Genomic DNA, 24644 nt, shown 5'->3' on the forward strand with positions numbered 1-24644 from the left:
TAAAGGCTTGATCCCCAGCTCATGGCCCTCCTGGGAGGCGGTGGAACATTTAAGAGGTGGGGCCTAGGGGAGGAACTCTGGTCTTGGGTGTTGCCCTTCACTGGAACATTGAAACCCTAGTCCCTTCCTGTCCTTTTTGCTTCCTGATCATCATGAAGTGAGCAGTTTCTCTGCCATGCTGTGCTGCCTCCCCATATGCTCAAAACAACGAGGTCAAATGACTATGGACTGCAACCTCCAAAGCTATAAGCCACAATAAACCATTCCATGTTTTAAAGTTGGTTATCTCAGGTACTTTGTTATAGTACCAAAAGCTGACTAAACAGCTGGTACCCTCAATTCCTTGTCTGCATTCGATAGCACACTAGGAGAACTGAAACCTTCTGCTCTGTAAGCTGAAATTTGTCTTCTCTTCCAGGGGGTGACTTTTACTGTCCTGATGGCATTTCAGAAATCATTGTAATAGAGTCTGAAACCAGTTGGCTTCCTGGGCACTCAACAGTGTGGAAGCTATTGCAGCACTTGAAAGCTTCTAAAATCAGTGGCTCTCATGAGGAATTTATCAAAAAATTAAATTGGATAGAAATTAGCACTTTAATTTGCAATCAGAGGTCTGTTTGTTCTTGAAAAAGGGGTGAGAGTATCACATTTGCCTTTCTAATTTGGGCACAAAGCAAAACAGCCCTAAATTATCCCCAGTTCAAATTAATGCAAAAGCATTTCAAATCAAGGTTTCTCTGAGTATTGATACATATCTTCCTCCACAATTTCCTCTGTTCTCTTTACTTATATGTTAGTTTCTATGAGTAACCTTGGCTTTCTGCTCTTCAATTTTGTCTTGTATTTGACATCTTAAGCCTATTTAATGATATTTATATTTTGTTTGTCTTTTTGGGGGGTACCAGTATTTGAACTCAGGACTTCATACTTACTGAGCAGTTGCTCTACCACTTTAATCACACCTTAACCCTTTTTTTTTTTGCTTTAATTTTTTGGATGGGGCTTTGTGGTTTACTGTGGAGTTGGCCTCAGACCCCAGTCCTCCTACCTGTGCCTCCCATGTAGCCTGGATTACAGGTATGAGCTACCACCTGATTACCTTTAAAATGACCAATTCATATTTCTTTCCTACCCTTTATAGCAGCAACTCATTGTTCAGAAATGTCACTGCCATAATAACCCATCAGCCTTCAAAGATGATCAGGCTTTGTGTCGGGTAGGCCACGAGTGGGTGTGTAACCAAGGGGAGCCTTTCAACTACAGGGAAACAGAGTAAGCGCCAACTTCAGGGACTACCGTAATGTTCCAGGATTAATGAGCGGTACCTCCTGGTCCCACCAGGGCTGCTGGAAGTCAGTCATATTTTCCTTCCTCCCCATAGTCATAGCATCCAGCTTTCGAGCACTTGTTCCTGTCATGTAAAGATGCTGGGCTTCCCACACCTCCTTATAACCCTGCAATGTACTACTTCTCTTGAAGTGTAATGATTCATCTAAACCTAGATGGTCTGGGTTCTACTCCTGGATATATCAGCTGTGTGACTGGGCAAGTTAATTCATCTCTGGTACTTCAGTTTACTCATCTTTAAAATAATTATTAAAAAACAAAAAAACACCGTCAAAGCAGACATTGAGCCAGGCAGCATGAACAGGCAAGGAAGACTTTATTTAAGGCTATTACAATAGTGAGCAAAACTAGAATGTAGTCTGAACTCAACTCCTCTGAAACCCAAGATAAGAGAGTTTTTAAGAGCTGGCAGAGGACATCACAGCCCATTCTGTGTATGCCAGTTGGCCTTACCTGAAAGGAAAAAGAATTTTTTTCTAACTTTATGATAAGAGATAGTATTTAGAGAATGGAAGGCATGTACATACCTCCACAGAGCTGAGGCACTAACTTCACTGGTGATTTTGTTCAAAGGGGTGGCTCTCAGGTCCTTGAGAAAGACAGATGTGAGTGGCAAAACTGGCATGAGGCCTTTAAAAAGATTTGTAGCTCATAGGGGTAGAGTCAGAATTACAAGTTTGCTAAAGCAAATTCTCAAAGACAAGGGAGGTCTGCGACTGCCATCAGGAAGCATCCTGCTTAAAGCTTAGTCAAATTTCCAGGGTGGTGGTTCATACCTGTGATCTCAGCTACTCAAGAGGCAGAGGTAGGAGGATCATAGTCTGAGGCCAGCCTGGGCAAAAATTTGGGACCCTATCAGAAAAACAAACTAAAAGCAAGTGGTAAGGTGCCTGCCTAGCAAGCATAATACCCTGAGTTCGAATCCCAGTACCACAAAAACAAACAGTTTAGTCAAGCAAAGGATAAATGGCCATTTTGGTCAGTACTTGCATCTTCTAGTTGTTATCAAAACCTGAGTAAGTTGTTACTGACCTTTCCTGAAGTACAGGGGTTTATTGAGTCATTACAGATGCTAGCCAGAAAAGCAGCAAGTTGTGGGGCAGGTTCATGTCTGCCAGCAGAAAGGGCAGCAAGGTTCGCTAGTGGTTGGAAGTATGTTCTCCAGGACTAATTGCCAAGAGTATTTTTGAGCATAAATTTGGGGGATGAAAGCATAAATCATTTATGTTGAACTTACACTGGTTGTGGATAAGGGATCGAAGTGTTGAGATGAGGACTAACTATAAGGAGAGGCACTTGTCACCTCAGGTCTGGTTGGGGTGTGGAAGTATGAAAGGATGGAAACTTTGGCAGACTGGAGTTGGCCTGCCAGGGTTTTAAGTCTGTATTTTAATGTACATTCAGGAATGTGGAACAGTAACTGTTAGACGATTGGTTTCTCTTACCTCCTCTCCTTCCACCATCTGGCCTGTATAATTAACATAGAACATCTCAGAAGTTTTATTTTATCAAGCGCATAGGATTTGGAGCCAGAGATCTATCCATCAGTTTCCCCCTTGGTGAGGCCAGCAAGGTACCTAACCTAAGCCCCACCTTGGGCATACATGATATAAGAGTAAAAACACTTACCCAATAGGGCTGGGATGTGGAATAGTGAAGTATTGAATGTTAAAAGCTTTGCCTGTAATCAGTTCTACCTAATGTCATCCTAGATCCTCATTCTGCATTGACATCTGCTACCTCAATAGCATAGCAGATCATCCAGAGGTCAGAGAAAACCAAGAGGCTATTGGATGCCCTGATCACTGCCTTCCACCTGCTTCCACCTTAGGTGAATCAGGTGCTCATTGCTTATTCTCCACTACCATTTTCCTCAGGGGGAAGAGAGAACACACCTATGTATTGAATAGTAACCACTGTTATCAAGTGATTAGTGGTTATTTGGTCATGAAAACTAAGTAGATAGGTTTTCATAAGGAACAAATATGGAATATTATCATACCTATTAGGAATGTTTCCACATTTTTTTTATTTTGTGCTGAACTGGGGTTTGAACTCAGAACCTCAGACTTGATAAGCAGGCATCTGCTACTTGAGCCATGCCCCCAGCCCTTTTTGCTTAGTTAGTTTTCTGACAGGGTCTCGTGCTTTTACGTACCTGAGCTGCAGCCTCCTGTTAATGCCTCCCATGTACCAGGGATGACAGGCATATATACCACCACACCCAGCTATTGGTTGAGATGGGATCTTGGGAGCTTTTTGCTCAAGCTGGACTTGAGCCTCAATCCTCCATATGTCTGCTTCCTGAGTATCTTGGATTATAGGCATGAGCCACTGCACAAGACTTCCATATAGAGTTTTAATAGTAAATAAAATAATTAAATCCTAGTTAATAGTTTACCATCCTAATTTCTTTTTCCATGAGGAAAAAAGCCCAAATGTTGTAGTTAGAGACTCTAAAGTGTTCATAAGTCCCTGAGTCAATGAATACCTGGTTCTCCATGTAAAACTGAGGAAGTTTCTTTGTGAATCCATTCCTCTTGTGTGCTGTGTAATATATCAGAGCTGAGCATCAATCAGAGGTTGCTTGCTGTCTCAGTGCTGTGCATATGCTCAGAAGCAAAGCCAAGGAATTATGTCCAGGAGAGTAGCTAAGCATTTTGGAAATGAATTGTAGACCTTGGAAATGAAAACAGAAAGTGAGTTTTTGAAATGATGTTTTTTGTTTATTTGGAAATGTCTCTTTGCTCTCCTCTGTAGCCAGCCATTCACCCCATGTGCAGTGAAGCAGGGACAACAAGCACCAAACCTGCTTATTACAGCAGAGCAAGGACTCCCAGGCAGCTGCGGTCCTGCTGTAGAGGAAGCTGAATGCACATTGCTCACTGTTACTGGTGCATGCAAAATTAAACTTCTTTGGATCTTTGAAAGTGGGGAAAGAAAATGAGAAGGGAGGGAGTCCAGCTACATGTACAGCACTAATAAGGAGCTCTCCCAGCACTGAGGCCTTGTCAGCGTTTCTAATTAAACCATAAACATTAGCTGGATTACCTTGTCTTAATCTCCCATATACACCATAAGAACCATGTTATTTGCTTTCTCTCTATTCAAAGAAATGATCCAAAATGGTCCCCATGGCTAAAACAGTGTATTTATTCTACTTAAGGGAAAAACAGTAAGTTGACACAGTTGATCATGTGTCCTAGAGTATCTAACCAGATGGTTGTATCATGGAATCATTGTACAAAGAAATAAAAACACTTCTCTCTGTTTTTCTAGGGTAATCTACAACTTTATGAACAATTTTAAGATTAATCCTTTGACCAAACTGAAACGTTAGTTCATTCAGTCCAACAGCTACTTTAGCTACTTTAGAAGATGAGAGGGTATCCAACCCCCCCCCAAAAAAAGGTGCCCACACCTTACCTTAAACCCCAAATTGGTGAGTGTGACTTCATTTGGAAAAAGGGACTTTGCAGAGAGAATTAAGTTAAGGGTCTCGATAAGATCATCCTGGATTGTATGGGTGGCTATAAATCTTACTAGGACACTTGTGTTTAGGGGATAAGAAAGGCAAATAAACCAAGAAAGCCATGTGGAGACTGAGGCAGAGATTGGAATCACACAGCCAGCAAGCCATGTCTACAGCCTTTGGAAGCCGGATAAGGAAAGGATTTCAATTGAGAGGCCTTGGAAGAAATACCCTTCCTTCCTCCCCCCTTCCTTCCTTGCAGCCTGCATAACTGTAGAGAATATATCCACGTTTGTTCGCAGTCACTAAGGAATGCATGCATATTGTGTTGGTTAGATAGACCACACCATTGGGCTCTTCTGTGTTGTTTGGATGTAGCCTGTGAGACCGCAAGTTGATAAAATCCATTTAAGTGTAAAAATGTTTATATTACTCATAATCAAGTAAGTAAACCTATAATTAATTTTAATGGAGTCCAACTGACTAGTTGACATTATAGGGCACAGGGATATCATTAATTGAGCCCCTATTTCATGCTGCGGTTCAAAGGTTATCCCTCTACAGCAGCTTCATAAGGTAAGTCATTTGAAACTCATTGTTCCCAAATTAAAAAAAAACTAATCTGTGGACCAAGATGGCAGTGCAGGCAGGTAACTCATCTAATGTTCAATGTTTTCCTTGTTTGTTTCAACCACGCTCTGAGCACAGGAAAGGAGGAGGTGATGGGTCTCTGTATAAGGGAGTTGAAAAGTAATACAAGTGACTCCAAATTTGCATGGATGGAACTGAATTGCACACAGTTGCTGAAAAGATTGACCCTCAGAAAAATTCACATTCATTCTGTCTTCATCTTACGGCATTCCTATAAGAAGGACATAACAGAAATTTCTCCAGAGCAGCTCTCTGCAGCCTCAACAGAGGTGGAGAGGTTGACTGGACTAACAGGTCACCCAATGAGAGTTGCAGGATGGTATCCCTTACTCATGTAACTGTTCGGCCTTCACATGTTGATTTTGGCACACAAGCCACATGCCAGATTATTTTAGGACGTATTTCTTCCTTTTTATACAAGATAAAAATATAAGGACTGGGCGGGGACCTGCTTCTAATCCACACAGGCCCAAAAGAGCTCAGCCCATCTTGTACCTCATGTCATCATTGGGAAAGCACCATGAATCATCAGGGATGCTGCTTGAGGTCCTGTGCCAGAAAGAACAGGTTTCAAAAAGGAGAATTCACAACCTAACACATCTGGACTCAGATCCAAAATGGTTCACTGTTTACCAAGAATCTGTGCAGTCAAATGTCAGCAGTCAGGGGGCCTTTCCTTCAGTAGTTGGAGGACAGATTGGAACAAAACCAACACCATTTGCAAGAGTTGCAACTAAAAAAGGAAGAGCTTATGGAAAAACTTTCTTCCATAGAATAAAGTAAGAGACAAAGTGGGACAATGAAAATGCTTAGCATAAAATTAATTAAACTGAATCAATTTTGAACAGTTTGGAGGACTCACTTTACAGAACTTTAAGACTAACTACAAAGAAGCAGTAGTCACAATGATATGGTATAGGCAGAGGGAAAGACATATAGATCACTAGGGAAGAAAAGAGAGCCCAGAAATAGACTACATAAAAATGCCCAGATACTTTTGACACAGTACAAAAGTGAGTCAGTGGAGAAAGTACAGCCTTTTCAACAAGTCATAGTGAAGCAATTGATACCCATTGGGAAGAAAAAGAACCTCATCCTAAACCTCACACCTTCTATAAAAGTTACTCCAAATGGTTCATGGATTTAAATATGAGATGTAAAACTATAAGACTTTTATTAAAAATCATAGGAGAAAAATGTTCAGGAGACATATTTCTGAACTCTATCTCAAAAACACAATCCATAAGAAAACAAAAAAGGTGATACATTGAATGCTACTCTTTAAAATATTTAAGAAGTTTCTCCTACAGATGGAGAGAAATTGTTTGAAAACCATATGGTATCTGATCAATGTGGAAAACATAGTGTGCTCAAAATTCAATAAAAACAAATTAACAATGAGCAAAGCACATGAACAGGCATTTTACCAAAGAGGGCATACAATGACAAATAAGCACATGAAAAGGTGGTGAACTTTACAAGTCATAAGAAATGCAAATTAAAACCACAATGAGATATGACTTAGGCACTCATCAGAATGACTAATGAGAAAATAGTGAAAATACCAAATGCTACTGAGGACACAAAGTAAATTTCTCATGCATTGATGACAGGAATGTGAAATAGTATATCCTCTCTGGAGAAGTTTGGAAATTTGGTGGGTTTTTTTTGGTGGTACTGAAGTTTGTACTCAGAGCCTTGCACTTGCTCAATGGGTACTCTAATACTTGAACCACTCTGCCAATGCAGAAATTTCTTAGGAAGTTAAACACACATATTTTTTGACCCACCAGTTTCACTCCTGGACATTTATCCCAGAGAAATAAAAATCTCTGTTGGCACAAAAACTTGTACACAGATTTTCAAAGCAGCTTTATTTGTGATAGCCCAAACTGGAAACGACCCTGGTGTCCTGCAGTGAGTAGGATAGCTTATCATCATTGCCATGGAATACGACTCTGCAATGGAAAGGAACAGTATGTTAATATACACAACTTAGAAGAATCCCATTGGAGTGTTACGGTGAATGAAAAAAAGCCCTCCCAAAGGGTAGACATTGCACAATTTTATTTATGTAACAGTATTTAAATGTCACAATTATAGAAATGAAGAATAGATTAATGGTTGCCAAGGACAGGGACTGGAGGGGTGTGGCATGTATATAACTATACAGATGATGCAAGGAGATCCTTAGTGCTGAATCTTGTAACAGATATCTTAACATTGACCACTGGTAAGGAAAAATACCTACACTTGCTTTTAAAGGTTAATTTGCCTAAATGAAATTATTCTAAATACGATTGCCATTTTAAAAAATTAGATTGATTTACATAAATTCACTTGATGGTAATTTCGGTGTGCTGAAATTTGGAGGAAATTAGCATAAAAATGGAAGTTGACATTTTAGTACCATTAGTCTTGCAAGATAATCATGTAATGTAAGATTTATAAGGCTACAAGCCTTCTGGGGAGCAAATTCAGCTTTGGTTATAAATGTCTATTAAATCAAGTTTTAATGATCCTCAGGTTAAAGGTTTATTTACATATTAAGTTTTTTAATTACACAAATTATATGCATTTTATTTCTTTAGCATTAAGAAAAAATGTTGAAAATTCTAAGAAGGAGAAATTTTATTGAACGATTTTTGCATTATATTCTGTCTGCTAAGCTGTAGCCGAAGAGTAAGTCTAAAAATGTCCTTAGCAGATAAACAATGAAATTTAAAATTTCAGGAAGCATGAAAATGTGTTATAAAGACGTGGCTTTCCTCCCAACTTCTGAAAGATTCATTTAGAAGCTGTTGGACTCTCTGGTGTGAGCCTACAGTTGAAAATGCAAAACTTTTTGAAACTGTGGAAGTTTAGATTTAGAGATATTTTAATTGTGAATTATAAATGCAGAGAGCTTTTAAACTCACAATTCAATGCTCCTAAATACACTTGACAATGAAAGTGTTTTCTAAAAACCTGGCAACTTTTAAAATCATATCCCACCCTAATTCCTTTTATCCCAGCTGAACTGGACTACTTGTTAATTTCATTAAAACCATGCCTTTCACACAGTCATGCAGATTTCTTTTCTCCATGGGAAAAACCTCTCAGTCTCCTGAATACCAGACGGGGTCACAGCAAAAATGAATGGAGAGAGGTTTCAGAAGTTCAATTCTGTAGCTATCCACAGACAAGTAACATTGTATACCTTAGCCTTATGGATTTAAAACTGAACCATTCCTGTCTAACATTTGACCTTCAGACAACCTTGTATAAAAGACTAATCTTATAAATGCATATAAATGCTACTTAGGCAATGTTACTGATGGTTAGATAGACTCATGTTTTATATATTGAGGGGTGGGTGAAAAGGTAGGGCATGCATTGATGAAGATGATCTGGGTTTTATAGGGTAGTATTTTTGGGATGTGTTCTCTTTGCATCCTAAAACCTAAAACTTGAGGACTAGGGGCATGGCTCAAGTGGTAGAGCACCTGTCTAGCAAGTGCAAGGCTCTGAGTTCAAACCCCGGTACTACCAAAAAAAAAAAAAAAAACTAGAAAACTTGAAAAATACAGAAATGAAAGACTTTGAAAGAACAAAATGATTTCACAAAGAGAGAAGTAAGATAAAAACAAAGGCTTGGTGATGTGAGCCGGGTATCTTATAGCTCAGACCCGTTTAGAAACAGGTTTGAAACTTGAGAAGGAAATTATCCTTGTAGCTTCTGCTCATGGAAATTTTACCAAGAGCAGGGTTTAACAAGGTCAATTACACTAACAAGCTGAAAGGTCCTGTTAATATGCTGACTCTCAGAAGTGCCATTGCCTTGCTTGTTCCCCTCCTGTCACTCTGTCTCTTACTAACATGATATGGTAGAGTCATTTAATTATGTAGTGTGACACTGAGGGTGTAGATGTAGGTAATGGCTCCATCATTCCACTTTTCCCTAGTGACTTCTCAAATCTATTGGCAAAGGTGGTTTCCTGTTGTTCTGCTTGGTGGGAGGACACCTTCATGTTGATGTTGGTTGAGCGGCATATTCTCTCCTGAAGTGGAGGGCAGAGAAGTTTTCAGGTCCCCAGTGAAGCTTGTTTAAAACTGACCACAGAAACAACAGTGGGCACAGTGCACATTGGTTTGTTTCCGTATCACTGATCTGGATGTCCTCGTGAGCCCTATTTCATTTTATTGATGAAGAGACAGGAGGAAAGATACAGAGAGACTTTGGCAATGCGGCTTGCCCTGCCACTTTGTGGTGATTTCCTGCAGTTGGCTAGTTTGTTCTCAAGTCCACTTCCCCTCTCCTTTCCTTCTCTTTTTCTTTATTTTTTCTTTTCCATTGGATTGTTTAAGTCACAGATTTTCTATGTAGCCCTGATGGCCTCCTACTGGTGATCCTCCTGCCTGAGCCTCTCAGTCCTTTCCTTTTCATGAACAGTATTCTGGTACAGGGGAGGCTACACGGCATCATGACCGTGGTTGGCTTCTGCCTTGTTTGCCCTTTGTTGACTTGCCACATTCTACTATATCCTTAGGTGCTGCCCTCTGCCCCAGATGGATCTGCTGTTCAATTTCCAGCATTGGTAGTAGGTCGTGATCTGTTCTTTGGGCCTGGTCAATGTATGGGCCTGGTCAATGTAAGGTCCTCTTGTCCTGTTGTCTGTAATTGACTAGCTCATCAACAGGTGCCTCAGTTCACACTGTGGACAGCCTCTGATGGACAAGTTCACTCATTTCATGTTTTTGAAACAGAATCTCACTATGTAGCCCAGGCTGACCTCCTCCAACTCAGTATCGTCCTGTTCCAGCTTCCTGAGTACTGGGATTAAAGGTGTGAACCACTATACCCAGCACAGGCAAGTTAATTTTTTTTTGTAGTACTAGAGTTTGAACTCAGGTCCTTGCGCTTGGTAGGTCGGCACTTCACCACTTGAGCCCCAGCCTTTCTTTGTTCTTTAGTTTGTTTTTCAGATAGGGTGTCATGCTTTTGCTCTGCCCAGCCTGGGACCATGATACTCATATCTCTACCTCCTGAGTAGCTTGGATTCCAGCTGTATACCACCACACCAAGCTCAGACAAGTGAATTCTTAATTTTCACCTTGCCTCCATGTCCACCACTCAAGAGGTTTGAGGAGTTTTTTGGCTCTCGTCCAACCTCTCCATGTCCCTCCTCCAGCAAGCCTGACTGCTTCCATTACTTTGCTGTGGCTCTTTGGCCTCTTCACTGAGGTTGCCCATCTTTGCTATTGGCCATTACACAAGGCCCAGCTGCTCCTCTGGTGCAGGAAGGAGGTAGTTATGTGTATCCTTCTGCTTTTGAATCCCAAGCCTATCTGGATTATTCTGGAGGGGTGGGTATTTGCTCTTCTGTGACAGTCAACCAAGTGGAATTTGGTCATGGAATATCACAATGCAAGGACTTAAAAAATATTTTTTAATCCTTTCACTTCTTAGACTCACCCCAATGCATTAGCTCTTCCAGGAAGTATATGCCCTCAGCTCTTTTTTACATGCTTACAACAAAACAAATTCCCTTTCATTTTCCTGTTGTTATGTATTCAGTTTGGTTAAAATACAATATAACAGCCCTGGCTAGAAGCCAGAGCAATGCATGTGTTGGTTACACATGGTTCGTGAAAACTGTCACATTATGTGGATTTGCCAGGCATGGGGCCACATTCACTGAGGGAAACCCATGTGGGTGGGAAGGCGGTGACAGTGTTTCTGATGAGAACATGAAGCTTTGAAGGTGCTCCTACCTCTCTCTCTGGGGACAGCCTGCCCATTCTCCCTGTTACCACATCTGATATGCTGCCATTCCAAGTGAGATCCACTGCTCAGATCAGAGGGTATTGGGGAACTGGCCAAGACAGACATTAACTAAAAGTCACAACAGCACAAAGGGTGGGTCTAGTGAATATTAATGAATATGTGGATGCATTTGTAGAAGAGATTTACATTTTCAACCTGTATGCTTTAACTTTTTAATTTAATTTCTGCCTCTTGGCCTCTAGGAAGGAGAACAGAATAAAAACTCCTAAAACAGGGTTTAATTATCGAGACAAGTCTTCATAGAGCAAGGTTTTTCATCCACTTAGGACTTTCTCCTGGTGTGTTTGGATTGGGAACCAAAGACTTGTGTTCCTAAATGTTTTTGCCTTTCATGCTTAAGACCATGTATATTTTGCTGAAAATGTTAATCCACAGGAGAATTAGTCTTTGGCTCTACAGCAAATGCCCACACTGGGGACACACCACTATTGGGTTTTCATTCCCAGAAACAGCCGGGTAATCACTTCACAGCAAGGCTTTGTCGGAGACTCACACTGCAGTGAGCATAGCCTGTCTCTTACCCTTTTCCATCCAGGTGCTGCCCAATGTCACCTCATCGATTCAACTCTAGGTCACTATACTTTCATGTGACCTGTGGCTTCTGTTTTCCAGGTCTTCCTCCACTGCTGACCCTTTACTCCATGTCTTTCCTCGTGCCCATTCAAGTGTGAAACTGACAGAGGAGTCCACTTCCATTTCTGGGGAGAAAAATCCAACCAGATTTTTCTCAATTATTTTCTCAACTTGGAATATTACACTTCAGATGCTCACATAGATTATCCCAAAAATTTTTTTCCAGTGAGAATTAATCATGGGTCAGTCTATCCTCAGGGTGCTGGCTAATACTAATAGTTTTCCACTCAATAATGACTAGGAACATTTGCAAGTATTCTTAATGGGAAGGCCTGTGGTCAACCAGGGAGGAGACAGAAATTCCAAGTCCCTGTTTTCAAATTCATCATCACCATCATCACACACCACCATCATTTTTATTATTATTGATGTTCTTTCCTTTTTGTCTACCCTATTTCTCTCTCAAAATCTGTTTTTGATATAGCAGTGATTGAGCACACAAATATTTCCTCATCTGAACTTATAAGGACTTCCAAGTCCTTAAGTGGCTTTCAGCACACTATGTAATTCCATTCCCGTGACCTCTTTGTCCTCTCCTTCTGTCACAACTTCTCTAATTCTGTTCCGCCTTCCTCTTCCCTGCTTGCTGTTTCTCTCATATGCCCAAAAAGACACAAATTATCATGAAACAGGGGAAACCACTACAAACACTTTGGACATTCACATGAGGAAAGAATCCTACATACCTCTCTACACACATTATTTGACAATTTAGACAAAAATGGGTCAATTTCTCAAAAAAAAAAAAACCTATAAAAAACAATTCACCCAATAGGAAGTAGCTAAATCGAACAACTCTCTAACTATTGAAGAAATTGCATTCATAACTTAAAAATTCCTAAAAGAAATAATCGATAGGTCCATATGGTTTTACTGGAAAATTCTACCAAATGTTTATATGCACTTTTCCAGAAAACATAAGAGTTGGAAAAACCCAGACTCGCTGCAGAAGGTAGTGTTACTCTGATACCAAAACCAGAAAATGAAATTATAGAGAACACTGCAAACAGTGTTGAGACTTTTTGCTTTGGAGGTTTTTTTGGGCTTTAGCTTGGTTCTTTTGCTTTGGGCATTTTGGTGTGGGAAGCTTTTGGAAGGGAAAAGAATTACTGAGGGGAAAAGAATTGCTAAAGGGAAATTGCTGAAGGGAAAAGTATGGCTAAAGAGGAGTTGATAGAAAGTCTGCACCGAGAACTTTAACATAGGCAAAAAAAAAAAAAGCAAAGAAAAAAAAGCTGAGAAAGAACTTCATACATAGGCCTTAGGAAAGCTAAAGCTAAAGAAAAGCCAAAGAGAACAGGGGACAGTGCACAGTGCAAGTTTAAGGACCAAGACCTTAACAGTTACGCATGTGCAGGTCATAGGTGCGGCTGTTTGCAAGTTTGTAGCAGTGAGATTTAAGAGAGCAAAAGAGAGATGGGACAGAGCAAGCCCAGGGGCAAAAGACTTTAAGCGTGATTAGGCTAAAAATGAACTAAGAGTAAACAGAGGACGGAGCAAGTCTAAGGAAAGAGGTTTTAAGCAAGATTTTAAAGAAGGCTTTAGAAGCAAGGTTTTAAAGAACTGCAAGGAGTAAGACCTTAAAGAATCAAGATAGAGAAAAGAAGCAATGAGGGTTGTGTATCTCCAGCCAAGCACTCAACACACCTGACCACACTGTCTATCTGTCTGTGTATCCTGTGTCTTTTCTGAAATCTCAGTTGCCCACAGTTAAGCCCAGTTAGGTCTAGTAATAACCAAGGAATGAGAGAGAAAGCTTGCTCCAGCAAGGGAGGGAGCGTGAGAAACAACGCCCCCTCTAGTGGAAAAGCAATTTAACTGTGGAAAGATAACCTTTTTAAGAAATGGATGGGCCAGCAACATGGCTCAAGTGATAAGCACCTATCTAGCAAGCACAAGGCCCTGAGTTCAAACCCCAGTACTGAGAAGGAAGGAGGGGAAGAGAGGGAGGGAGAGAGGAAGGAAGTGGGGCTGCTGAAGCAATTTAGATATTTATAGGCAAGAAGGGGGAAGAAAGAAGAAGAGAAAAAAGAACTTTAAATGAAGTTTCCCTATTTATAAATAAAATTAAAATGAATGGAAAAATGTGTCATGGACTAATGTAAAATTAAGACGAAAAAGCACTTAAGATTATCAGAGGATAAATTGTTGGCTATTTAAGGTAAGGCAAAACACTCTTAGATTCACACTAAAAGCATTGGTCTATAAAAGAAAAAGGCTGATAAAATGGACTTTATCAAAATTAAAAACCTTTTTTCTATAAAACTCCTGCAAAAAGAGTGAAAAATCGAGTGGCAGAGTGAATGAAAACACTTATAAGCCATATATCAAAGACAGGACTAGTATGTATACTATATAAAGAACTTTTAAAAAACTAACAGTAAAAAAATCCCAATCAGAAAATGCACAAAAGACCCAAAGTAACATTTCTCAAAAGGATATAATGAAATCAAGTATACAAAAACATGTTCATCACCGTTAGCTATTAGTCATCAAATTAAAAGCAATGCAATATCAGTGTACACAGGAGATATCAATGTATATAAGAAAAAAGTTAAAATATAAAATAGTGATGACGCTAAGTGCAGGTGAGGATGTCAGGAAGTTAAAACTCCATCACTCATACCATGCTGGTAGGAATGTAAAATATCACACACAGCCTGGAAAATAAATTTGTTGTTTCTTTAAAAAATAGTAACAGTAAACATGCAACTGCCATATCACCCAGCAATTCAACTCCTAGTCATTTATTCCAGAGAAATAAATGTTTATATTCACACAAGACATGTGTGCACAAATGTTTATGGTATTTTCATCATAATATCCCAAACTAAAAACCCAAATGGCCTTGAAGAGGTGAATGATTGCTCCTACCACAGAATACTATTCAGCAATAAAGAGAATGCAATGTTGATGTACGCAACAACTTGGATAAATTCTAGAGAAATATACTGTGTGGGGGAAGCCCATCTAGAAAGGTTGCATACTGTGTAACTCCATTGGTACAACATTCTTGAGGTGACAAAAAAGCTGAAATGAAGAACAGATTAGTGGTTGCTAATGGACAAGTGAGGGTGACTACGAAGGGACATGGTGGTGGACCTGGTGGCAGTGGAAATGTTTTGCATCTTCATGATTTTGAGAAGGCTGCTCTGATTGGTTAGTAATCATCTTGAGCTCTGGAAGAATTAGGAAAAATCCTTAGCTCCCCTCAATTGCCACATTTCTTATTGCTGTCATCTTTGCTGCTTTACTATTTCTGCTGCCTATGTATAAACCTCTTCAGGCTTTGAAGAAACACAGAATCACTGCTTTGTGTTTGAGTAGATATGTTTTCTGAACTCACAAAGGTTAAAAATATAGTTCAACTCCAAGGATCTTGATTAGACATCAGCTCCAGAAACAACCAAGGAGCCTAGCCCTACCTCTCATTCTTCATTGTACTTTGCCAGGGAGTAGGGAAGTAATTTTTTACTCTTCCGACCTCCAAGCACACTAGTAGCTATTGCAATGAATATTGGGCTTTCTTTGTGCCTTTGATTTGCAGACTTCATTCATATTTACAGGGCTCAACATTTCCTACAATTGTGCTTTCAGGACAAGGGTTACAGAACTCTTAAGAAACAACATGGAAAGAAAATGTAACCCCCTCAGATAATTTGCCTTTTGCTATCACATATGAAAATGCATATAAATGATCTCTCATCTGCATTTTAAAGTGTTCTAAACCAAGGCTTAAAATGTGTCTCAGATTTGCTAAAAGGAACGATGTCTGTTTTGATTATCATGTTTCCATGATCTTTGGATTTTGTAGATAATTAGCTATTGGTGATTAGAAGTTGTGCTTTAAATCATAAGGTTAATTCAGTTTCAAACTATGATTAGAAGTTAATTTTTAATTCCATGAAAACTGAATAACCTTTAAATACAGCTGCTATAAAAATTTCACTGAAATACTCTATTAGATGTTAGTTCTTTATTTTAGAAAATAAATATAATCTTAAATAATAAACATAGTCTTAAAATCTAGCTGAAACATGTTCTGCAGACCCCCTCTCATCTCTTCTGTAGGAAGTGCAGTTTTTACTCATCACCTATTAGTAAGAGTCACTCTGCTTTAGATAATCAAAGATGAATACAGACCTGCTTCAGAGTACTTCTTTTAGGAATTCCATCAAATGAACAGCAGTGAGGTGGGCAGATCCACACTGCAGTGAAGGTCATAGGGATGCCAGGGAGGATCCAAGGCAGATGTTGTAAACTCTAAAGACAAGGTGAGGGACAAAGAAAGTTCTAGTGTGTCTAGGAGTTTGGAGAACCTTGCAAATAGTAACACTACAGGACAATCACAGAGAATAGTGTTATAAAGACACATAGGCTTAAAAAACACCAATGTTCAAAATCCAAAGACAAATTTGGGTTGGCTTGGGAAGAAATACAATGATAAGATAGGGACAACCAGAAATGAGACAGGGACTGTCCTTTAAAGCTAAGAACTGTGCCTGACACATGGTGAGCACTCAGTGAACATTTATTCGATAAATAAACCACTATATCTACTACAAGTGTATTAACGCTTTACTTGTGCTTAAGGTATCGTATTGAATTACTAGCCAGCACCTTCGATCATGGAAGGAATGTTTTCACACTTGGCATTTTCAGTACTCCATGTGTGGAAGATCCTTTCCTTGTTTTTATAACAGAAAAATTCTTACTAATGTGAGAACCAAAAGTGGAGAGTTCTTAAAATTAATGTGTTTAAACAAAAGGCTCACATCTGTTTATTTTTTTCTCTTTCTAGGGTCAGACATTGTTCAGTGGTTAATAAAGAACTTAACTATAGAAGATCCAGGTAAATAAGTCATTTTCCCATTGTTAGAATTTCTTTGTGGTTTTTAAGAAATGTTTTCTCAGGATTATTTAATATGGTAAGCAAGCAAACCTCCTGAAAAAAGTAACTTAATTTGAACTGGGCATTTAGCATCTACAGAAATTTTACACCATTCAGCATATATTTAACTAAAATTTAGTGTATTTTCATAATTTTTACATGCTTAGTGCTCCATATTATATTACTTGATTCTGGTTATTAATGATTTTTAGAATGGATGAGTTAATACATCCATAAATAATTATACATATGGTATATAACAACTGATTATGAAGTCATTAGGGTTCACAATATAAAATACATTGAAATAAATTTCATTTTTTAATTTTGCCTTAACTCCATTTTGAATGCAGTTTGAAAACAGTATGCTATTTGTCATGCTGATTTTTTGGTACATCTACATGGTGAATGTGTGAGAGAGTTTTAAATCCTGTTATTTAAGTCATGAATGCTTTCACTATGGTAGACATGTCAATTCTGCTGCAGAGCACTAATTTCCAGAGCTTAGGAGGAACTTCTACCAGCTCACATTTTCATTGCCTGGAACAAATGCTGACACACATGAGGCATTTAATGACTTTTTAAAATATCATATAAAAGCCTTCACATGTGGCAACCAAGTTGCACACTAATTTCCTCACAAATACGACAGCGTGTATTGTTTAGAGAGGACACTGAGACGGAAAAACGTACAACTATTGAACAGCTGGGACTGGAGTGCCTGGGGATGACATGGGAGAGGGAACATACCACACTCACCTGCACACACTCCTCCCCACCCCTAGAGGGGAAGGCAGCTTCTGCCTCTGGCCATTGCCACCTCAGGAGTATTTAACATTAGTAGTACGTGGAGACACATAATTTTTATTTTTTCATTATGATTGAATAACTTTATAAAGCCATGCCATCCAAAACTTCAGCTTAAATTCTGTACATTAAAGACCTTATCTACACCCCCGTCCCACTCACTTGGAACATGAGATTTTAAAGTACTTGTTGTCGTAGGTTCAGTGGGAGTAAAACAATGAAGCAGTAGTGAAGCAGCTGTTTCACATTGTGATAAGTGAAACGAGGAGATGAGTGTAAGGAAAGGAAGCCACTGCCATACAAACTGACATTTCACCTTCATTTGTATGCCTGCCTTTTATGAACCATAGGAACACCCCCCAAAAAAGTGACCCCAGTGCTAACGAGCAGATTCACTGGTAACCAGGGACTACTGATACGCAAAGAATATTATGGATCAAAGTATTGTGTGAATTCAAAACAGTATTTTTTGTAAGTTTAGGAATGAATATGTATTTCAGTAATAGTTTGAGAAGCAGGAAAAGTATTTACAGATATAATAAGCTGGAAAGGACCAACTTTTGTTTATAATTTATATGTGAGAACTCATGATTTTATCTATTTGCTCAGTCCTTTAAGGAAGCGGTAAAGTCTCACTCGAAGGTGTGAGAAGTGACAAATCCAATCGAATCCAGGGAGAAACATCATATACGTGTATATAATATGTATGAATATATATATGTCTGTATATAATATTTGTGACATGTAAAAATTAGTTTTTAACTTGTGGGTTTGGTTTTTTGAGTGAACTAATTCACCATTCATGGAGTTGAGGGGCTCCATGCTAAGAGGCATCTCTGGAATTGTGCTCACAGTGATTGGTCAGGTAGCCCTTCTGTCTCCAGTCACTTGTGGTCAGCAATGTAGCTGACATTATGAAAGTTCCTTTGACAGCTGCGTGGATGACTTCAATCACAGTGTTTTGGGGCTGCTTAGGTAGGGAGACAAAGTCGTTATTCTAATGTCAGGTTTAATTTTAATCCCAATGGCTCCCTAAAAATGTGTAAATAGAAGAGAAGCCTATGTCTGGTTTGCCACTTTGTGTTTTATCTGGTAACTAAGTGATGATTTGACGACCTTGAGGGACCATTTGAAATTCTAGATGTCCGTAATTTATTGCAAGTTGGAGGGAGAGGCTAATTGTGGGTGGGGAGGTGAGTTCTGATGGCCCATTTAGAGGGAAGAGGAAGGAGTTGCATGATCCAAGACCAATGAGCCCCTGTCACGTGCACATTTAGAGTTCAATGTTTCAATAATCAGCACTTAATACATTTTCATTGCTGTCGAAGTATTTCAGTGGACACTTGGCTGAATATTTTACTACAGTCTTTGGTACTATTAGACACTTAGTCACATTACGTTATTCTTACAAAATGAAGTTAGGTTTGAACTTTTAGTTAGAATTTAAGATTATTTTTAGCTATCTTGACACATACTTATATGTACATGTAATTCACACACATATAAGATTAGTACCAAGTGTTTGTTTTCTCGTATTTCTTGAGTCCATTTTCATAATAGATATTATTCTAGGACAAAACCATTTCTTCATTGATTTATTCATGACTTCATTCATTTAACAAATACTTTTTGAGTTCTCACTATGGGCCAGGCACTAGGAAGACTAAACAGTTCCTTCCTTGAATGGGTGAAAGGCTTTGGCTTCCAAGATATCTCACTCCTACCTTTCCTTCTTTTTCGCTGGCTGCTGATGTGGCATCAGTTTCCTGCAATGGCTCTTTTACTCTTCAGCTAATCTATAATATGGGAATGTCCAGATTTCTGTGCTAGCTGCCTATGTTTTATACATACACACCATGTCGCTAAGTCACATATCCCAAGAACTCCCAAACTTCTATCTTTTATGATTGTTTCTCCACAGTGTTCCTTACTTCATCTATCCAGTGCCCAGTTGGCCCCCCCAATGATAAAAATCCATGCAGTCAAAATGGAGCCCTGTTCTTCTCCACCTCTCAGACCTGCTCCTTCCTGTGTTCCCTAGCTCAGTTACAGAGTTGAATCTTCTTTTAAGGAAAATGCTGTGTCCTTCCAGTTGTTCAAGTTCTATTCATCATCTTTTGAGAGTGCTTTAACATGTTCCCACAGAGGTTCTGTGTATTTCTTACTAAGCTGATAACTAATTAATTTGTGTTATTATTATGTATAGGTCTTCTGTTATTATATGTACTCATTACTCATTATGTGTTTGAAAATTACTGGTTTGTATGTGCTAATTTAATATGTGACCACTTTGCTAAATTATCCTTCTTAAAAATATTTTAATTTATTGACAAACTACAATACTTTTTCCAATAGTTTTTCAGGATTATTTATAATTCTTCAGTTCTGAGTCTTTGAATATTTGACAGTATCTTTTGTGTTACTGCAGATGTTGGCTTCTTGGCTAGATAGAAAAGAGATGAGTAAATTTTCCTCTTAAAAACACTACAGTTATTGATTCATTACTGTCATGCCTTCAGTATTCTGACACAATATGACAAACATTGGCTTTCTTCATACATGACTATATACACACACACACACATATATATATACTTTTTAAACTGCCTTTTTGTCTTCACTTCCCTTGAAATTCAAAATGTATGCAACTATTGCAATTTCATTATTTTTTGTGTGTGTTTATACTTGGTGAATGATTTAAATTTGTTGTTAAATCTGTGGATTTGGTTTTTTTCAATTGAAGAGCAATTTTTATTCTATTATTTAGGCCTCATTTTCTTCATTTATTATATGGACATATAATTTAATAATACTGTCTCCTAGTTAATGAGTGTATTTGTGATAATTATCACTGCATCTTTCACATAGATATTGCTAAGATAATCTTAATTGCTGTAGTGATGTTTATGTTTAGTTTTGAAGCAATTTTAACTAATCATTTGCTTCGTTTGTCCTGGATTACTCTTTTGAAATAACATTTAAGGACTCACTTAACTCTATTATACACCTTGGATATCATTTTCTTAATAACTTTATCCCCAACTTCTCCATTCTAGACTAATCTTTTAAATTTGTACACTATAGCAGTCACTCCGATTTATCCAGTAGAAGTTACTGCTGTCAGTAGAGAATATATCTATTGTTGCACACTTATGCTTTCATCATCTTTCTGTTTTTCTCTAGCATGTTATTTCTACTTGCCATTTAGAAAATCGTCTTCTAGTCATAGTGTATTGTCATGTAAATTATCTTTCATCTCTTTTTTTATTATATCATGTCATTTAAGTTGAATAGTTTTTAAGTGTACATGGTAGATGCTGTTGTAAACTTTGTGACATTTTATGTTTTAGAAATATTTGGGGATTTGTTTTATAATTTTTTTGTCATTTACTTTTTCTCAAACATGAGGATCTCTACCTTGGACTATTTGGTTATTGGCAAGATGAGTGGATTATCCTTGGCTACCTCAATCAGTGTGGTATTTGACTACTTTTAAAGCTGGAGCAGTGCCTAATATAAATTTGCATTGAGAAGATAGGTTTGTGACAGACTCAGTGCGGTGGGGTGTGAGTAGTGCTTTGAACCATCCTAGCCTCAAGATAATTGTCATAAGATCATATTGTCATTGATATGAAGGACACATTTCACTGGGACACATTTCTGTCTTTTATTCAACTTTGTAAATTGCTTGGCTGCCTACAAGGTATGAGTGTTTGGTCTGCATTGTGTGAGAAGAATCTGAGCACACTTGGCAATCCCACGCCAGCTGCTTTTGGATGCTGTTAATCTACTGCAATGATCAGGACCAAGAGCTATGCTGGCCCTCTCCCGCATTCCTCCCTTCCAACGTGGCATCAAAAGTTTATCAGTAATTGAAAACCTTCTCTGCTTAGTACTGTGTTTGATGTTCTCCCAGGAGGGTGTGACAAACTGGTCCCAGTTCTGGCATATTGTTTAAACGCTGGGAACCTGTTCCTTGGTATCCTTCCCTGATTTCTGGTGCCAACACTTTTCTAATTTGTGTGATTTTTCTTTTGTGGCATTGATAACTATAAACTTTAGGTTGCCATGCTGCCAGAAGTGATTTTTTTAATTAGTACCATGTCACTAAGAATCTAGAAGGCGTATGTGCATATGCATATTTTACATATATAATTCATATATGCAAATGTGACACACGGAGTACATAGCATTAGTCTTCCAGTTAGACTGAAGATGATACATAAAATGGTTACTTTGATTGTATATAGAGGAAAATTGATGCACAGTAATTTTTGGATAAGACAGGGGGTTGGGAGGAAGAAAGAAAAATTAGCCCTTGGAGAACCTGAGTCCATTTTGTGCAGTCTGTACTAGTCAGGATTACTCACAGAAATAGAACCAAGTGATATGTATTTATGGAGAGAGGAGAGAGAAAAACAGAGAGAGGAGAGAGACAAAGAGAGAGCAAAGGGAGGGAGGGGGAAGAAAGAGAGAGAGAAGGAAAGAGGAAAAAGAGAGAGAAGAGAGAGAGAGAGAGGAAAAAGACAAAGAGAGAGTGACATAGAGAAAGGAATTGACTCACATGACAGTGGACTAGTAAGTCTGATCTCTGAAGAACAGGCTGGTCACCTGGGTACCAAGGCAGGAGTTAAGTGCTAAAGATGGCTGGGAGGCAGATTCCTTCTTCCCTAAAAGAGGTCAATCTTTTTTCTCTAAGGCTTTTGCTAATGAGATGATGCCCACCCACATCATGGTGGCTTTACTTAAAATCTATTGATTTAGATATTAATCTTATCTAAAAATGTCTTCATGATAGGCTAATGTCTGACCAACTATCTGGGTACAGTGGCCTAGACAAATTGACACATAAAATTAAACTACCACAGTACCTATTGGGAATTACAATGTTTGTTATCCATGTGTTTATTTGGTGACGTACCTGTTGTTACTTGTTCCCATTAATAGAGTCCCCTCTTATCTGCTGACAGTCTGTTTTGGTCAGGCTCACTGTGAGGGCACAGCAAGCGATGCTGCCTCATACTAGGAAAGTATACTGTGCTCCCTAAAATTCTACACTATTTTCCTATTCCACTCTGAGATCTGGATGATGTTGTGTTTGGTGCATATCTGTGCCTGGAAGTCTATCAGCTAGATATTTCTCATTCTCAAGCCTGCTGTCTGATATCTGGCTACTTGCCACCGTGTTCTCAAGGTTCCAAGCATACCCTAAGTGTCTGCTTGTGTCACATTGGCTTTTGTTTCATCCATGGAGGCAAACACCATGTCCAAGTCCAAAAACAATATAGAGGAATAGATAGGTAAGGGTGTGGATGCATGCGTGTGGATAAATTGAAGCCGTTAAGGCAAAAATCTTCTTCTGCCTTTTCAACCTGCTCTTCCAGAATATGTCCTACTATCTTTTGGGTTAGGTTTACAAAATCTGTCTTCCACCACATGTCACAACGTTATTGAGATATATCAATAATTCCTTGACGTCACCCTGCTCATTTGTGACCTGTGCTGCCTCTCAATTGGAGGGTCATCTTTTCCAAGCTCTCAAAGTGATACTGACTAAGATGACGAGTGTCAAGGAGCATTGTGTGTTTCTGTGTTCTTGACCAGCACCTGCTAGTTCCTCCTTTCTTTCTCTCCATTCTCCATGTAATACCTCTTAAGATTCTAGCATTCCTTGCAAGGGATTCTGCCATTGAAGATGGTTCTGTGCTTGGAAGACAGATGTGAGCTTGAATCCTGACTCAGGTACATATTGACTGAGGACATTTGGCAATTTAGTATCTATTTTTTTTCCCATTTGAAGAACACTTGAAAATTGTGTTTGGTGAAGCTTAACTAAGTCAGCATGCTGGTGGGCCAGAAACTTGATTTTAATTTTTAAATTGGCCAGATTTTTAAAACTTTTTTGCAAGCACATTTAACTGAATTACTTTTAAAATACATGCCATTTTCTATTAATCTTCAAACATAACCTACTCCATGAAGCCGTTAGCCCCCATTGACATTTCTTTACCATGAACTACAAGAACAGTGACATTTGATACTACTCCGTTTGTTGCTTATTTTAAATATCTTTTATTTTCTTATTTCATGCATGTCATTCTTACCAGTTCAGTTGAAATTAAGACATAAAATGGTGAAGCAGACATTTTCTGCCATCGTTAAGTGAAATGCCAAAGTCAATGAATTGATAATCACTTGATTTTTCACCAACAGGAGTTTGCCAAAGCGATATATCAAGTATATGGCAATCACTGATTCAGCTTGTGCTCCCCTCAGTAAAATGGGAAAAGGGTGAAGAAAGAAATTTTAAGAGACTTGTTTATCATCTAACTAAACCCAGAGTTTTTTGGTTTTTTGTTTTTAAATGGCTTAAATGGCTCATGCCTGCAATCCTAGCTACTCAGGAGGAAGCGATCAGGAGGATCGTGTTCATGCCAGCCTGGACAAATAGTTGGCAAGACCTTATCTCAAATAAAACCATCACAAGAAAGGACTGGTGGAGTGGCTAAAGGTATAGGTCCTGAGTTCAGGCTCCAGTCCTGCAAAAGAAAAAAAGGAAAAATGGCTTAAAATGCAGATAGAAAAACAAGATTAGGTATAAACATTAATTTATCCAAGACAAAAACTTAATTTTCAATAGTTGCAAAATGTCTTCCTCTAAAAGCAATATTTGTTGTGAAAATCAGGGTTCAAGCAAGTTGACCAGGTGTTTCATGAATAACTTAATTGTCACAGAATAAATTAAATCAACTCACTGTGCCCACCATTATCCAGAGTCTGTCATTTGTCTTCTAAGCCTGCCAAAAGTCCTTTGAAGAAAGCGCTGTAAATTCTGTTAGTTAACGTAATAAAACTCCATTACCAATGGCCTCTGTATCCCAGTGAGATCATAACCCCAGGAGCAAGCAGACTCCTGAGAACTGAGAAAGGATAGAATGCTTCTGTGATCCTTGATAATGTTTTGGACTTGCTAAGGATTTCATGCTTTTATAAACCATTTCAAATAGGATTATTTC

The 24644-nt window shown here is 38.6% G+C and overlaps 1 protein-coding gene and 1 pseudogene across 4 annotated transcripts in view; both read left to right on the plus strand.

Moving 5' to 3' along the window:
* The window catches only part of Rgs7 (regulator of G protein signaling 7), a 436200-nt gene that overhangs the window by 265326 nt on the left and 146230 nt on the right, over positions 1-24644 (plus strand). For 3 of the 4 annotated variants that reach the window (XM_074047215.1, XM_074047212.1, XM_074047214.1), the window contains exon 4: positions 16732-16782. The exons of the other annotated variant lie outside the window; for it this stretch is intronic. In XM_074047215.1, the coding sequence (XP_073903316.1) occupies positions 16732-16782 (51 nt within the window). The remainder of the gene's footprint in view (positions 1-16731; positions 16783-24644) is intronic. 4 annotated transcript variants of the gene reach the window in all.
* On the plus strand, positions 4632-6523 carry LOC109693423 (lys-63-specific deubiquitinase BRCC36 pseudogene; annotated as a pseudogene).

This window comes from Castor canadensis, chromosome 11 (genome assembly GCF_047511655.1).
Source record: "Castor canadensis chromosome 11, mCasCan1.hap1v2, whole genome shotgun sequence".
In the NCBI taxonomy this organism is placed as follows: domain Eukaryota; kingdom Metazoa; phylum Chordata; class Mammalia; order Rodentia; family Castoridae; genus Castor; species Castor canadensis.